The sequence below is a fragment of the Oncorhynchus mykiss genome, chromosome 12 (assembly GCF_013265735.2).
Source record: "Oncorhynchus mykiss isolate Arlee chromosome 12, USDA_OmykA_1.1, whole genome shotgun sequence".
In the NCBI taxonomy this organism is placed as follows: Eukaryota; Metazoa; Chordata; class Actinopteri; order Salmoniformes; family Salmonidae; genus Oncorhynchus; species Oncorhynchus mykiss.
The window spans coordinates 49,310,011-49,328,092 of record NC_048576.1 but is presented as its reverse complement, the minus strand read 5'-3'; the positions used below and the strand labels follow the sequence as shown (position 1 = coordinate 49,328,092).

At 39.1% G+C, this 18,082-nt stretch overlaps 1 protein-coding gene across 24 annotated transcripts in view; it reads left to right on the top strand.

Annotated features, from left to right (window-relative positions):
- The window catches only part of LOC110537714 (discs, large homolog 2 (Drosophila)), a 288,136-nt gene extending 270,264 nt beyond the window's left edge, over positions 1-17,872 (top strand). For 14 of the 24 annotated variants that reach the window (XM_036937684.1, XM_036937686.1, XM_036937683.1 and 11 more), the window contains 10 exons: positions 1,613-1,727; positions 1,816-1,992; positions 3,505-3,577; positions 5,981-6,077; positions 8,335-8,385; positions 8,820-8,921; positions 13,459-13,631; positions 15,723-15,835; positions 16,370-16,461; positions 17,033-17,872. In XM_036937684.1, the coding sequence (XP_036793579.1) occupies positions 1,613-1,727; positions 1,816-1,992; positions 3,505-3,577; positions 5,981-6,077; positions 8,335-8,385; positions 8,820-8,921; positions 13,459-13,631; positions 15,723-15,835; positions 16,370-16,461; positions 17,033-17,139 (1,100 nt within the window). In that variant the 3' untranslated portion in view covers positions 17,140-17,872. Of the gene's footprint in view, positions 1-1,612; positions 1,728-1,815; positions 1,993-3,504; positions 3,578-5,980; positions 6,078-6,635; positions 6,682-8,334; positions 8,386-8,819; positions 8,922-13,458; positions 13,632-15,722; positions 15,836-16,369; positions 16,462-17,032 lie in introns of those variants that run through there. The other 10 variants (XM_036937691.1, XM_036937694.1, XM_036937702.1 and 7 more) reach the window with 4 other exon arrangements.
- The last annotated feature ends 210 nt before the right edge of the window (positions 17,873-18,082 follow it).

Here is an 18,082-nt window from a genome sequence, read left to right as displayed (position 1 = left end):
TTCAGATACGACTTCTGCAGCAGCGTTTTATTACAAGGATAGTTCACGCACATTACTATCTCACATTTAATTACATATTTAGTTTCCTCACAATCAAATCGGTCTATGGAAAAAATATATACTTTTTGAGCTGGTTTACCTAGCCACGGTCACCAACCGCTGACTCACATCCAAATAATTTAAATAACTTCAAAGCTACACAATCCCTTTCAGAGACCTTGTGATTATTTGGTCTGGTAGGGGGCTTTGAACCTTTCCCCCAAATGTCATCACAGTAGGTTTCATGAGATAGTATTAGCATTATGTTAGCATATTGGGGTCAAAATGTAATTATATATATATATATCATCCCCAAACTTTATATAGAGGTGGTGTCATGACAAGTTTCAAATTGATGGAGCAAAGTGGCATGGAGTTCAATGGAAACACAGTTTGCCATTTCTTCTTGGATGATATCATTACTGCTTTTCTGAGCATTTCTATATTTTTCTTTCTGCATTGTTGAAAAGGGGCCCATAAGTAAGCATTTCACTCTTAGTCTACACCTGTTTTACGAAGCATGTGACATCAAATTTGATTTAAATAAGATTTTAGGTTTTTGTGGATGTTTGGTTTGGATGGGAAGAAGCATGGGGCTTCGACTATCCTGAGAGCAACATTTTAAAGGACTATCTGAGCTTTCTGTACTGCATGTGCCCTTCAGACACTGTCTCTAACATTGACTGCTTTCTGCACAGTATGTCGAGAATGTTACCTTGCGTAGGGTGTGGTGGAGGGAGGGGGAGTTTGCAGGGGGACTCTCAGAGCTGTAAACAGAGCATTCACTCAATAGGACAGTGTAAGGTGAAGTTTCCCAAGACGCTGATCTTGGGTCAGTTTTACATTTTTCCCACTACGGCTAGGATTGGGGGAGGATAAGTTGATCCTTCATCTGTACGTAGGGGATTTTTACCCCCTGAGCCAATAGGACTACCATTATCGAACCTGTTCTCTGTCCTGTCCCACAGCCACCTTCACGACCAACCTTTGCAACCTAGTGTTTTGAAACGATCCAAAACCGAGAGACAAATTCGACAAGGCAAATCACTGGGAATGCACTTTCTAAGCAACAGTAAAGGATCGTTAATATTTACCAAATCATTTAAATATTATGATAAGCATATTGACGTCTTCATTCAACTTATTACATTAAAGAAACTTTTTTTTTAACTTTTGGACACAAATATATATCGGGGAAACAAAATCAGCCATTACAATTTATTTTTTTTGCATAAAAATACATTTTTTATGCAAAAAATACATTTTTACATAGTAATACTGTACATACATCAATCAATATATAGCATTTTAAAACATTGGTTATGTCCATTGAAATGTAAGCATTTAAACAAATATATATCTTTGTTTTTACACTAAACGTCAAAATAATCCTTTAGGGGTGCATCCCAAATGGCACCCTATTCCCTACACCGTGCACTACTTTTGACCAAGGCCAACCTAGGTTACTGTTCTGAACAGATTCCCCCCTTCTTTCCATTGCAGTGTAGGGCAGTATACATTGAGTGTAAAACGGAACGTTATTGTACTCCTGGGTGTTGTCTTTCCCTTGCAGAGTACGGGCGCTTCGAGGCCAAAATCCATGATCTGCGGGAACAGATGATGAACCACAGCATGAGCTCTGGGTCCGGATCCCTCCGAACCAATCAGAAACGCTCCCTTTACGTCAGGTGGGTCTCTTTTGGACTGTCATCCCAAATAGATAGCATTTACCTTAATAATTATATAATAGTATGTCTCCTTCTGTTACCATCACAGAGCACAGTTTGACTATGAGAAGGCCAAAGACAGTGGCCTCCCTAGCCAAGGCCTCAGCTTTAGATACGGGGACATCCTCCACGTCATCAACGCCTCAGACGATGAATGGTGGCAGGCCCGAAGGGTGACCCCCGATGGGGACAGCGAGGAGATGGGGGTCATCCCCAGCAAGAGGAGGTGAGTGTTGGATGTGCTAAACAAAACCGTAACGTGGTTGACCAAAATGCTAGCTTCTGATCCGGGGGGACAGTGGACTTTTTACGTCCCTACCTGTTCGCACATTTGCTTGAGAGATGCTAAAAAAAAAAACATGTTCCCCAACAAAAATAACATCGGGTGTTTCATTTTACTGCAATAAATACGTAATTCTACACAAGCTATACTGAACAAAAATATAAACGCAACATGCAACAACTTCATAGATTTGACTAAGTTACAGGTAATATATAGAAATCAGCCAATTGAAATAAATAAATTAGGCCTTAATCGATGGATTTCACATGACTGGTAATACAGATATGCATCTGTTGGTCACAGATACCTTTAAAAAAAGTAGGGGCGTGAAACAGAAAACCAGTCAGTATCTGGTGTAACCACCATTTGCCTCATGCAGCACGACATCTCCTCTGCATAGTTTGTCGAGGTATTGTTAGAGAGGGGTAAAGAAAGCTTTTTGTTCGGGTGACTGGCAGGTATTAACCCTACCGAAAGGAAAAGAGTAGGATAGATCCGGCTACCAGACACACACACACATCGGCAAAAGTGACTGGCTGGATCAGGCCTCCGTGACCTGATTTAGTACGGCCCGCGGAATCATGCTCAGATCACATAAAGAATTTGCGATAGTAAAGTTTGTAAAAACGTATTTCTAATTCAAATGAAAAGACCAACGAATACTCGCCTTTGTGTATTGATTTAACTACCACCGCTGTGGGACATTTATTTTGAAGGCACGTATAAATAACAACTACACGAGGACAGACAGTGGCGGAAACACTTCACAGTTACAATTAGTAGCTAACTAGAAATTGCACAAAAATGACATTTTAAAAGAAAAGGAAAGTAGACAATGAATGTAGGGTGTTCCAGCAAGGGTGGACATCGAACTATTTCTCAAATCTTATTTGTCACATACACGTGATTAGCAGATGTTCATGCAAGTGTAGCGAAATGCTCTCCTTATTTGAGGCATCAGGGAAAGCTGTGTGCTTAAGTGTGGAAAGCGTCGCAGTCTTGAAAGACCACAACTTGTCCAGACACTTCCAGACGAAGCATGCAGAGAAATATTAGGAATATGTATTCTGAGCAGAGGGCAAGAGCATCGACAGAGTTGCTTTCTCAGTTGCAAAAGCAGCAAAGACTTTTCACGAAACGGAATTTTGAGAGCCAACGTTAGTTGTACTGTCCCACAAAATTGCTAAACATAGCAAAGCCATTCGCTGAGGGCGATTTTAATTTAAAGAATGTTTAATTGACTCTGCAGCAATACTTTGCCCCGACAAGAAAGAGCTGTTTGAAAATGTTCCCTGGCAAGATGAACAGTGACACGGCGTATTGTAGACTGTGTGAAGGAAGCCCCACAAAATGACAAGCAAATCAATTGCAGCAGAGAGCATTGGAGAAATGGAAAATCCACTCTAATATGACTTATTTTTTTCTTCTTTTGTGTGTCTTTCCTTGCACTGGCAGGGTTGAGAGGAAAGAACGAGCACGTCTAAAGACAGTGAAGTTCAATGCCAAACCTGGAATGGATTCAAAAGGGGTAAGTGCTAAGATCTTATACTAAGGACTGGCAAGTCAACTTAACTTTTGAAGACGTTTTACGAAATGGAAACGCTTGTAAACCCACATACTGTATATCAAATAAATTCCTTTAAGTAGAAAACGTAGCCTCTAAACGTTTTTATTTGAATTAATGTGAAATTAATCAGATTACCCTCACATTAGGAGAGGTTGTGATAGGCTAATACCATAGATGGCCATAAATGACTAAGGTCTCTCTGCCTGAGTGGAAAAGACATCAACACATCTCTACTGGCTGTCACCTCTCCCTGACAGCTTTCCCTCACAGCCCTGACCCTAAATAAACATTGCACATTAGATCATTAGATTTGTTTTAATGAAGCATTAGAGGATAGTCTTTTAATTTCATGAAACTCCCAGCCAAATTACCACACTTCGTACTCTTATTCAATTTTGGACCTAACAGCAGGACATTCAGCCGGGTTCATCAATGTTTTTGCCTACCTATGTTACAAGTAAAGAGAAGATTTTGGTTTGTATTTGCTGCACTCTTATTTAAAAGGGTTCCAATAGGTTTTGGAGGGTTAGGCCATACAAATGTATTTAAATGTTTAATAACAGATGCCCCTCTTCTTTATTATTATTTATTTTTATTTTTAAGTTGTATTGACAAATTGCAACTAAAATAATGTCCTCAAGATTCCAGTAAGGAGATACACAACATCCTCTTAGATTATGGCTGAAGTATGCCTCTTTTAGCCTCCCAAAGAGGCAACAATCTCTTGATTTGGTCACTAGGTGTTGAACTAAGGTCGATATAGTATTTGAACAAGAAGGTCCACTTTTGTATTTATTTTATTTGCTTGCGTGCCTCACTTTAAAAAAAAAAAAAAGAAGAAGAAGATATGTTTAACATTTTATTACATTTGTATGGCCTTAGGGTCTACCCAGAACCCTTTTCATCTGAATAAGCTTGTCTGTTGGGCAAGTATCCATGGCAATGTCATAACTAGCTCTGAATGTGTTTCTTGTAAAGCAGACTTTTGAAACATGAAATGGTCCCTGTATTTTGATGTGGCTCTGGGCCAAACTTTCAGCACTAATGGGCTAAGAAGCAGGATTTTTCCAGCAGTTGTGTCAATACAATAATTATTTTACAGTCAGTGACTTGCATAACTGATGAGGTTTAAATCCCTGAAGGTGTGGGAAGGACTGTATGCATCGTTTACAGCATGTCCTTTACAGCTGTGATTAATAGCAATAGGACACTAAGTATGCGTCCCAAAAGACATCATATTCCATATATAGCGCACTACTTTTGACCAGAGCCCTACGTGTGTAATATATGTACACATTGCAGTAGTAGCGTTGCTGTATCCTTCTCAATTGAAAATGAACACGATACTTAGTCTGTCACAGATGTTACCTACGTTAACAAATATGCCAGTATGTCAATCCTTCTGATACCCCTGTGTAAGAATCACAACCACTGTGATACATGATACAGCTTACTACTCGCACTACTTGATACAATTTTCAACTTTTATGCACACCTTAATCCACCCCTTGGACACACTTATTTCAGCTGACAGTTAGAGCCAAATGTATCAAACACATGCAGTTGAGGTTGCTATTGAACCAGTCATTGCTGGTTCAAAGAATATACCTTTAGAAATGGGTTCATGAAGTACATGTCTGCAAATGAGTATCCGCCGCAGATAAACACAACAACTGCTATTCCTTCAGTCTCCTCCACGCTGCCTCCAAGCTTCTTAAACAGCGCTACTCACATTTTAGTTCCTATAACTTCCAACCGCCAAGGCATGGGATCTCATCCCTCCCCCTCTCGAAGTTCGAACCTGCATGCTTGTTGGACAGTCATTTGTGTCACAGCCATGTTCCTTATTTCATAGCATGATCCTGGTAACGTGTTTGCTGCATGGCATACCACATATCGGCAATTATGTGTGTTTTCTTTTCAACACCTGTTCTGTTGTGAGTGTTTTCAGAATGTTTCGGGTGCAATTATGGCACATGAAGTAACTGATGGCAGATATTGCTGTGTAATTCTTCTCCATCACAAATTGAGTCATTTTGACAGTGTCTTTGTCAAACCGCATCTTTGTTGTTGCAATTCGAATTTGTAAAACAAAAATGAGAGTTTTGTAAAAATGTCTTGATTCATTTATTGAATATTTTCCTTGCAAAATCAACAACATTCAAAATGATTAGGCTATTATGATTCAACCCTGCTTTGAGGGATGAATCCGCTAGTGTAGCGTCAGTCATGTGTAACATTTCTGGTGACCACGCCATCAACTCTTCATGTCCCACATATTGCAGCTAGTTGGTTTGTCAGCATGAATGTGGCAACAATTAGAGCTCCCTGTTTGCCCCACCCCATGCTTTCTTTCCTCCACAGTCATTCAATGACAAGCGTAAAAAGAACCTCATCTTTACACGAAAGTTCCCATTCTACAAGAACGAGCTGGGTGAGCGGGATGGCAGTGATTCCGAACGTAAGTACTGTAGGCTCGAACATGCTCACACATACAGGTACAAACACTGACACAGGTACATATAGGTGATACATAGGTGCGCTGTCGAAACGTGTGCCGGCCTCCCTCCTATCTTTTTTTTCTCTCTCTTTTGGCTCTGGTGGAGTGATGGCATCTGGAAGCTCAAGTCAGGATCTGCCTGTGTCAAGCACTGAGCAGTCACCAGTGGTTCCTCAAAACTTCCCCCCCAGGGCTCATCTATCATGTCTTATCTGATATGACCTAAAAAAATAAATAAATAACGTCTTTTTAATTACAGCATGTGAGGATTACTGAAAGGGGTGATATAAGAGAACTGAAACTGTACTGGTGCTGAGCTAGTTAGGACCGGTTTAGGCTGGTCGTCTGGTGTCTGCACAGTGTCTGAACTGAGACCGATGATCTGAGCTGGACTAACCAATCTTGCCTTTCAGGATTTCACCGTTTCACCTCTTTAATGCCACTTACCATCTTCCTTCCTCCTTTCCGGCTATCCTTGCCTTCTCTCCTTGTCTTTGCTCTCTTGGGACGGCCATGTAGGACATCCCAGGAATAGGTGATGACGGGTATGGGACAAAGACGCTGAGTAAGTTGGTTTAGGAATGGTCCTGTCTGTTCAGTCAATCAAAACTCCCCCCCCCCCCCCCCCAAAAAAAAAAACATTTCCCTTTTGAGTTTGGGCTCGTTTCCCCCCTCTTTGTTTTTTCGCTACCTTGTTAACTCTTTTTGATAGCCTGTTTGCATGCTGCAGTATCACGACTCCCTTTGGGACCTGATTGTCTTGATTTCTGTCACCTCCTAACATTAAGATTGTTTGCATGACACAAAAAAAAGAAAGACGGAAACAAAGTGTTTAAGTCTGGAAATAAATGTTCAACTATTCTGTTTGTAGTAAATCTCTGTCTCTTTCTATAACAGACAGGTGTTGTCTGTTTGGATATACACTGGTCATCTGAATGGGATCAGCTCTTTTTAGGCTGGCATGCTAAGGGGTTCTTACTGTCAATGCTATGTATATTTGTGCTTTTTAATTATCTCACTTATAGTACATTTTGAATGTTTCTCCATGGAATGAGTTTGACGCATTGTTGAATCCCATGAAAAACAAAGGTGTCGCAACTTTTTATTTTACTGCGACAATAATGGACACCCACCCGTGCAACATTTGCTTTCTCTTATATATTATTATTGATGTTACGTTGAGTCCATATCCCGGGATCAGAGTACAAATAGATGCAGAACAAGATCATGTTGGTACTGTCTTGAGTTTCATATGAAATAAATAAAAAAGCAACAATTATGTGAAGTAGATTGACACTTTATAATTACAGCAGAACTATGGCTAGTATGGGGGGGGGGGGGTGATGTGGCTGTGTTTTGTGCATACTAACTAATTAACTTAACATGCCATCTCCAAGAGGCACCAATTAAATACAACTGTGAGTTGCCAGATAACAGTTCATATAGGTTTTCTAGGTGTTGTGCTGAAGCCTTCAAAGTGAAGCAGGGCGCTTGGGGGGTGTTATAGTAGAAGGTTAAATTAATCGTGGCAAAGAGTTTTTTTTTTTTAGGTTTTGAGACAAGCGCACAATGTGTTCATCCTCCTGAGAGCTCTAGTCGTGATCTAAATTAAATTAGGCCTATATTGACAATCTTTTGACTAAAGAAACTTGAAATTTGATGTCATATTATTTAAGTAATGCAATGAAGCGACCAATATATCACCATAGTCATAACTTGACTGGTGGTCAAGGGTTCCTTTTGAGGTCCATATGGCAGTCCCTACCAGCTGTAGTTTGATTATCCACTCAGTACACTCATGTGTGGCCACAGCTGTAAATCAAAACACATCCACTGGTCGTAATTTCAGACGAGAGAAAAGAACCCCCGAGTTTGTTTGTTTGTTTGTTTGTTGTAAAATGTATACTTGAAAAGCCTGTTTGCGTAGTGCAGCAGAGGAGTTGAACTCCCTTGGCAACAGTCACAATTCACTTCGAAAGCATTATAAACTCTCTCAATCCCTATTTTTAGTATGGCGAAGTCACAATTTACACCAAGAGTCTTTTCATTGCAAGTGTCTAATCACTTCTTTACTCATCCAGATTGACATTTCTCCTGTCGTGAGACACTTGATCATGAGAATAAGCATGAATGTGTATGTCATGTTTGTTTAAGTAACCGTTTTCTGTTTCATAGTAGCTATTTTAGTAACCGTTTTCTTATTGTTTCATGTCACCAGGGAGTCAAGAGGACATGATTCTCTCTTATGAGCCTGTCATTCGACATGAGAGTGAGTACTCCAATCTTTCATCAAAGCGCTCCTTGTTAATGCCTCAGCACTTTTTCAGTCAGTGAAACATTAGCCACTTACACATTGTCAGGCTATATCCATGCATGCCACTGTGTACTAGTGCCACAAGGTTTTAAAATCCAGATATATAACAATTGATGACTTCCTGTTAACTCCTGCAGGAAGGCTCAGGCAAGATTCAACAAGTTCTTCCATACTAGTTATTTACAGGAAGTAATCACTTGTTGAGTCGAGACATCAAAACCGTTCTGGCACTAGCATGCATTGTCTTGCTCGGGTATAGCTTGACAATGGGTAAGCGGCTATTGTAGTAGAATTGCATGCCCAAAATTACTGCAGAGAGTAACGCTAGGGGGACAGTTATAGCTTCAAACGTCTGTAAATTAGTCAATCGACACCATTTTATCTTTCAGTTAATTACACCAGACCCGTCATAATCCTTGGACCGATGAAGGACAGAATTAATGACGACCTGATATCAGAATACCCGGACAAATTTGGCTCCTGCGTGCCGCGTAAGTACCTGTACATTCGCAAGGAAACCAGGGGCCTTGGGTATCAAGCATCTCGGAGTAGGAGCGCTGATTTTAGGATCAGTTTTGCCTCTTAGATCAAAATGGATAAGGTTTCATGGACAGAGAGGACCTGATCCTAGAGCAGCACTCCGTTACCGAGATGCTTGATACATACGGACCCAGGAGTCAGTCTTCCACGCTGTCTTAGGGTGTTTGTTGCTGCATCACAAATTAATTGTGTGATCATGTGCCCTTGTGATTAGCTCTCCCTATAAACAGTATATAACACCGTTGCCCTTATAAATTCCACTGTGCTGCCAATACACCATTGTGGTAGTGGTTTATATCCATCTCTTTCATTTGTTATGTCATTATAGTGTTTGATTCATTATTTTTCCTAATTTGTCATCCAAGGCATTTAATTTTTTTTTGGGGGGGGGGGGGTTCTTTGTTTTGTATATTACATACTTGGTTAAATTATCCAGTGATGATTTCTTGACGACAATAATAATGTAGGATCTTATTATTCCCTTCTATTCACATGTGCAATTTAATTGAACCATTAAAGGGACGTTCAGTATTTTAGAACTTGATGGTTGGTTCCTCACACTGAATGTAGTCTATGGGCCAGGAGACACTGTAATCCATGGTTAGGTTTTTCTTGAAACAATCACTTCAAACTATTTTTTTTTCACAATCCAACAGAAGCTATGGGATATAGATTTACGGACAGGATTGTGTGTTTTTTGGTAGTTTTTTGTTTAAAAGCTTTATGACTGTTGTAGACCAGTATGAAAGATAGTGAGGCTGTACTACTAAATTCAGAGGTTCGTGGACAGTAGTGTTTCTGGCTTAAAGGAGCATTTTACTCAAACCATTTTTCACACATTTCTTGTCTGTACAAAATGAATGTGGTCTCACAATCCAATTATTTTGCACATACACGCCTCATGGTTGTCTTAATAGTAGGCCTGGAGAAAAGTTTTGGAACTTTTTTGTTCCTATTTGATTTTGAGAATCAGGAGACTGAAAGTCATGTAATGAAAGTGATCATGAAAACTTGCATTTTTGGGACTATCAAAATTGGACTAAACTAAATTTGAGTATGTAATACTATTGTATATTTCACATCACTGTGTACTTGATGTCATATTTTTTGTTTTCATTTTGTTTGTTTTCATTTACTTATCTTTCTATTTTTAAAACCAAATAAAGCAGCTAACAGTTCAGGGCATCGAGGTAAGTAAGCCACGTCGTTGCTGGTATACAGAATATACAGTGCCTTGCGAAAGTATTCGGCCCCCTTGAACTTTGCGACCTTTTGCCACATTTCAGGCTTCAAACATAAAGATATAAAACTGTATTTTTTTGTGAAGAATCAACAACAAGTGAGACACAATCATGAAGTGGAATGACATTTATTGGATATTTCAAACTTTTTTAACAAATCAAAAACTGAAAAATTGGGCGTGCAAAATTATTCAGCCCCTTTACTTTCAGTGCAGCAAACTCTCTCCAGAAGTTCAGTGAGGATCTCTGAATGATCCAATGTTGACCTAAATGACTAATGATGATAAATACAATCCACCTGTATGTAATCAAGTCTCCGTATAAATGCAACTGCACTGTGATAGTCTCAGAGGTCCGTTAAAAGCGCAGAGAGCATCATGAAGAACAAGGAACACACCAGGCAGGTCCGAGATACTGTTGTGAAGAAGTTTAAAGCCGGATTTGGATACAAAAAGATTTCCCAAGCTTTAAACATCCCAAGGAGCACTGTGCAAGCGATAATATTGAAATGGAAGGAGTATCAGACCACTGCAAATCTACCAAGACCTGGCCGTCCCTCTAAACTTTCAGCTCATACAAGGAGAAGACTGATCAGAGATGCAGCCAAGAGGCCCATGATCACTCTGGATGAACTGCAGAGATCCACAGCTGAGGTGGGAGACTCTGTCCATAGGACAACAATCAGTCGTATATTGCACAAATCTGGCCTTTATGGAAGAGTGGCAAGAAGAAAGCCATTTCTTAAAGATATCCATAAAAAGTGTTGTTTACGGTTTGCCACAAGCCACCTGGGAGACACACCAAACATGTGGAAGAAGGTGCTCTGGTTAGATGAAACCAAAATTGAACTTTTTGGCAACAATGCAAAACGTTATGTTTGGTGTAAAAGCAACACAGTTCATCACCTTGAACACACCATCCCCACTGTCAAACATGGTGGTGGCAGCATCATGGTTTGGGCCTTTTTTTCTTCAGCAGGGACAGGAAAGATGGTTAAAATTGATGGGAAGATGGATGGAGCCAAATACAGGACCATTCTGGAAGAAAACCTGATGGAGTCTGCAAAAGACCTGAGACTGGGACGGAGATTTGTCTTCCAACAAGACAATGATCCAAAACATAAAGCAAAATCTACAATGGAATGGTTCAAAAATAAACATATCCAGGTGTTAGAATGGCCAAGTCAAAGTCCAGACCTGAATCCAATCGAGAATCTGTGGAAAGAACTGAAAACTGCTGTTCACAAATGCTCTCCATCCAACCTCACTGAGCTCGAGCTGTTTTGCAAGGAGGAATGGCAAAAGGTGGCGCTACAAAGTATTAACTTAAGGGGGCTGAATAATTTTGCACGCCCAATTTTTCTGTTTTTGATTTGTTAAAAAAGTTTGAAATATCCAATAAATGTCGTTCTACTTCATGATTGTGTCCCACTTGTTGTTGATTCTTCACAAAAAAATACAGTTTTATATCTTTATGTTTGAAGCCTGAAATGTGGCAAAAGGTCGCAAAGTTCAAGGGGGCCGAATACTTTCGCAAGGCACTGTATGTAGTGTAACCAAGTTGTTGGTAAAGTCAATGTAGTGAAAGGTAGTAGAATAGGTTCCACTCTGTTGTAAGTATTTGATTCAAAATGTGCTTATGTAGAAGTATTGACATTTAAAAATACAAAAATGCCTCTCTATACACAGTTACCAGGAGATCTATAGATTCACCGTGGGGAATGTGTAGATTTCTGTTCTCACTGGTAAATCTATATATTCCCCAGAAAAACCGACACATTTTTTAACCAATGCGACAGAGAATCTATAGATTTCCCTATTATACACATTTACGTTAACACATATACCAAAAGTTCAGATTGAACAAAAAGCACATTCAGGGCTTGATTCTATCCCTATAGCGGAAGTTCAGCGCTCCAGGGCAATTTAAAGTGTGAAGGTCATTTCCAATTGAGCTGACATACGCAGTGTTTACCGTGAATGTAGTCTCCGCGAACGCGGACATTGCCTTTCATTTAAATTTCAAATGTGTTATTGCACTGAACTTCCGCGAAACGGATTGAATCGAGCCTTTAGAGTATCATAACACTTACACTGGGTTTACATTCTATCACACTGAAAACCCTACACCCTCCAGATTTCCGCGTAGGTGTACTAGTTATAATGGGTTCAAAACGATCATGTTATTTTGAAAACTGTTCTAACAATGAATTAGTTTGTTTACACACACAAACAGGCAGTTGTGTTTGTGTATCTGCACTGTGATCCCACTGTGCCTGCCTTTTGCAACTATATTGTAAATAAAAAGCTATCAGCCACTTATTGTAAAGTGGGACCATACTAACAAATGACATTAAGGCTAGAATCCTTAGTTGCTACAGCCATTTGCGGACTGAAAATTAAATATCAATACTCATTGATTCTTGAAGAATATAACTTTATAAATGGCTCATATGCTTAGTTCACCTGTCGTACCACATCAGAACCCCTTAATATAAGCTTATTTCACTGGCAAGTTTGTAAACAATGTAAATGTAAACAAATCGTATATAGCCTTAAAACAATATTTTTTATATAATGGATGGTCAGTCCTTGCATCCATAGCTCTGCCTGTGAATTTGAGAGGGGTTACATTTCTCCAGGCCCATCCCTCAGCTTTCTACCAAAACCGAGGCGGGGGACCGCTTTATTATTTCAATTAAGGACTCTTATCTTTAAATGTTGTCTTGCGAACAACCTTTTTTCCCCTGATTGTTTAAAGACCAAGTGGTTGGAAAAAGTTTGTATTTTTCGAACAAATAGATAACGTTTGATAAAAATCAAACATTTGAAAGGTCGCGGTTTCGACTCGGTGAAATATCTGTCGATGTTCCCTTAAGCAAAGCACTCAACCCCAATTGCTCCGGTAAGTCGCTCTGGATAAGAGCATCTGCTAAATGACAAAATGTATTAATAAAAATTGTCATCCGATGGACGGCTGTAGATGTCGTCTGATTTTGAGACACATCTCCCTATAATTTGGGATTAGATATGTCCTTGACGTTTATCTAGAATCATATTGAATTTGTTTCAAGGACACAATGACAGTTATGTTGTTAAACCAATCACTCTAAACACTGCCCCCTCTATAACTCCCTCTTCAACAATAATTTGCACATTCAGTTAAACAATTTCCTCCTTTTACATTGTACTTTCTGTATTTAAATACACTTTCTTTTACCTCTTTGCCTCCTTCTCTTGTACCAAAGATACCACTCGATCAAGGAGGGACTACGAGGTCGATGGGCGGGACTACCATTTTGTAATGTCCAGAGAGCAGATGGAGCAGGACATCCAAGAGCACAAGTTCATTGAGGCGGGCCAATACAACGACAATCTCTACGGAACCAGTGTTCAGTCGGTCAAATATGTGGCTGAGAGGGTAAGTGTCAATGTCGTTGCAATTGAGATATATATATTCCACAGGCAGAAAATGAATGGTGACAGACAGCGGTACACAAACCCAATGTTGACTATGTGTATGCAGTTCCCATTATATAACCTCACACATTTAGCCCTATGCTAACCTAACCAGGTGGCAGTGATTGTTTCCTGTAACAAATTCTGCATCCGCTTATCAAAGATCCTGAACTTGTTATAGACAAACCAATAGCATTTCTTGAAATAGGTCAACTTGGACACCCGAGAGGTATATTTAAACTTCCAAATTCAAGGGCTGCATTTCAAACACCTACAAGACACACCCTCCTCCACTTACCCCCACCTTTAATCACGTGCAACTACGTCAACGATTTTAATTGGCTGAGAAATACAAAATGTAGCTTCCTGTATGTTGCAACCACACAAATATTTAACTTTTTAAAAAGTCTGTGTTATTTGTCTTCAAGCATAATTATCCCTTTATACAGTTTGTACTGTTTACCCCTTCTAGTAAAGTATTACCAGATTCTTTGTCAGAAACAGTAATTTCACTGAATCAAGAACATCATGTGAATTCAATGATTATGTACAGTGCCTTGTGATTTGGTGTTACAGCCTGAGTAAGATATTGTGTCACTGGCCTACACACAATACCCCCTAACGTCAAAGTGTAATTGTGTTTTTAGACATTTTTACAAATTAATACAAAATGAAAAGCAGAAATGTTTTGAGTCAGTAAGTATTCAACCCCTTTGTTATGGCAAGCCTAAATAAGTTCAGGAGTAAAAATGTGCTTAACAAGTTGCATGGACTCAGTCTGTGTGCAATAATAGTGTTTTTAACATAATTTTTGAATGACTACCTCATCACACACAATATGTAAGTTCTCTCAGTCAAGCAGTGCGTTTCAAACACAAATTAAACCATAAAGACCAGGGAGGTTTTCCAATGCCTCGCACCAAAGGGCACCTATTGGTAGATGGGTAAAACATATATATTTTTAAAGCAGACATTGAATATCCCGTTGAGCATGGTGAAGCTATTAATTACACTTTGGATGGTATATCAATACACCCAGTCACTGCAAAGATACAGGTTTCCTTCCTAACTCAGTTGCCGGAGAGGAAGGAAACCGCTCATGAATTTCATGGTGACTTTAAAACTGTTAGAGTTGAATGGCTGTGATTGGAGAAAACTGAGGATGGATCAACAACATTGTAGTTACTTCACAATACTAACGTAAGTAATAGAGTGAAAAGAAGAAAGCCTGTACAGAATACAAATATTATAAAATATGCATTCTGTTTATAATAAGCCACTAAAGTAACACTGCCAAAAATGTGGAAAAGCAATGTCCTGAATACTAAGCATTATGATTGGGGCAAATCCAATTAAACACATCACTGAGTACCACTCTTCATATTTTCAAGCATAGTGGTGGCTGCATCATGTTTATGGGTATGCATGTCATCGACAATAACATTTTTTTTTGTTGTTAAAAGAAACAGAATAGAGCTAAGCTCAGGCAAAATCCTAGAGGAAAACCTGGTTCAGTCTGCTTTCCAAAAGACATTGGGAGACACATTCACTTTTCAGCAGGACAGTAACCTAAAGCACAAGGCCAAATATACACTGGAGTTGCTTACCAAGATGACATTGAATGTTCCTGAGTGGCCTAGTTACAGTTTTGACTTAAATTGGCTTGATAATCAATGGCAAGACATGAAAATAGCTGTCTAGCAATGATCAGCAACCAATTTGACAGAGCTTGAAGAATTAAAATGAGAATAATGTTCAAATATGATATAATCCAGGTGTGCAAAGCGCTTAGAGACTTACCCAGAAAGACTCACAGCATCACTGCCAAAGGTGATTCGAACATGTATTGACTCAGGGGTGTGAATACTTATTTAAATGAGAAATATTGCAAAAATATATTGCAGCATTTTATAAAAACATGTTTTCACTTTGTTATCATGGGGTATTCATCCATTTTAAATTCAGGCTGTAACCCAACAAAATGTGGAATAAGTCCAGGGGTATGAATACTTTCTGAAGGCACTGCACATGAACTGTTTCTTTCTTCTTTCAGCAGGGTAAACACTGCATACTTGACGTGTCGGGGAATGCCATTAAACGACTACAAGTAGCACAACTCTATCCCATTGCCATCTTTATAAAGCCCAGATCCATCGATTCATTAATGTGAGTTCTCATCTCCCAACTCATGAACATATTATTACATAGCAAATGTGTTTAACGGATATGCAATACAGTAGAAGGCGCTGACATCAAGTGAGTGCAGAATGTATTTTAAGTGGTCACCAAAGTGGGCAGGCGGCAAATCAGGCAATTAAGTGAACATGGGAGTTGAATTGACAAATACAACAGCTGCAGACAGTAGAATTTATGGGTCCGGTTTCCCAGACACAAATTAAGGGCTGAAGATCAGCGATTTAAATATGAAGGTCATTTCCGATTTAGCCGACATATACAGCGATTAGAATGGATGCAGTCTCTGCTAATGACCGAACATTGCCTTTAAATTGATATCGCCCTGTAGCGCAGCTCTTCAGCACTACGGATTAAATCCAGCCCTAAACCTATTCCTGGACTAAAAGGTACTTTCAATGGAGATTCTCCATTGAGCTTGCTTTATAGTCCAGGACTAGGCTTAATCTGTGTCTGGGGAAACCTCCCCATGGAGTCTGAGGCCTCACAACAAACATCTGTCCCCAGGGAGATGAATAAGAGGCTAACAGAAGAGCAGGCCAGGAAGACATTTGACCGGGCCATGAAGCTGGAGCAGGAGTTTGCCGAGTTTTTCACAGGTACAGTATCCATGAGTTAAAGATGAACATTGTTGCTCTTTTTAGACAAAAGAGTTGTAGTCGTGTCGATTTCAGTGCCACCCGTGCCGATGTTTACAGTTATGAGGCCTCATTTCTTAACCTTCTATAGATTTCACGCAATTTTGGTGCACATCGAGAGCCTACAATTAGTGGGAACATTGCATACTGTACGCCCCAAATTATAAAGCAGATCCATACTGTAATTCTGCGCATGTGAACGAGCATTACAACCCTACCTGGATAATGCCCTTTATTCAACTTTTATGGTGACAAATAACACCCTTATTTGCTGTATGACAAGGAATAATTGGAACTAAGCCACTAGTACATTTGATAAACTACTTTTAGGATTTTTTTTAAGCGTTAGCAGAATGTTTGTCTTGAATTGACAATATGTTATATGGGTGCGATGTATTGTTCTCCCGAACAGTATGTACATTACTAAAGAATAATGTCCTTCTCAGTGGACAATGAGCAATTTTATTATTTAAGAAAATCATTTCTAAATGGCTAGGTCTGTCTGTACTGAATGTCTCCCTATGTTTTGCAGCCCTTGTTCAAGGGGACACCTTAGAGGAAATTTATAACCACTGCAAAATGGTGGTAGAGGAGCATTCAGGACCCTACATCTGGATCCCGTCAAAGGAGAAATTATGAGAACACACCACTTTGGCAGGGAGATTGGACTGCTAGTAACAAAATACTTTGTAACATATGATCAATTGTAATGGCAATTTATATTGTTCCTAATTATAGCCAATAAATATGATTTTTTTTTGTTATTGTTTATTCTTTTTTTCACTTTAAATATGAATGTTCCTGAATGTACACCACAAAGTTCAAAAAACATTTTTGGCCTAAAAAAATGTTACTGTTTGTATATTTAATGATTTTTATTTTTAAGAAAATGTTAAGGAAATGAAATAAACATGGGCATGTGTTCACCTCGACTGCGTGGAATTTCAAATGAATTTTAGAAGATGGCGGCAGATACAAGTCATTGCCACACCAACAAAGGAGGGGAAGGAAATAATATCAGCTTCTTTTGCTTTTCTCCACCCAACAGCTAGCACTTTGTGTCCACTGACGCTCACCTCACATCAATAGATGACATTTTGTGTGACTGGCATCTATGCACTCACATGGCCCTTGGACACAGTTCATCATACTCCTGCTATTTTTACATTGTTATTTTGTATTCATTTTATTATGTTGTGAATCCAGATTTGTTGGACATTTTAAATTTGAATAAGAATTTCAACTTTATTGTTTATTTTGCAGATTCTTTCATTATTTCATTGTTGAGATGCTTTGAGAGGGCACAACAGCACAGAAAATATTTATTATAAAGATGTATAACTTTGATTAAACATTTTATTTGAAAAAGGTATCTTGTTTGACAGTGCACTGTATATTTGGTGATGCTGGGCAAATGGAAAACTACTCGTCAAGAACTTGGGAATATAACGTTCTTTCTGCATTTTTGTCAAAATTATTGGCAGCCTTGTTCTGTTCAATTATCTACCTATATAGCACTCTTAATAGCACAATTCATTTTAAATTCAAAAGAATACTATATAAATTGCTGACACCATTCAAA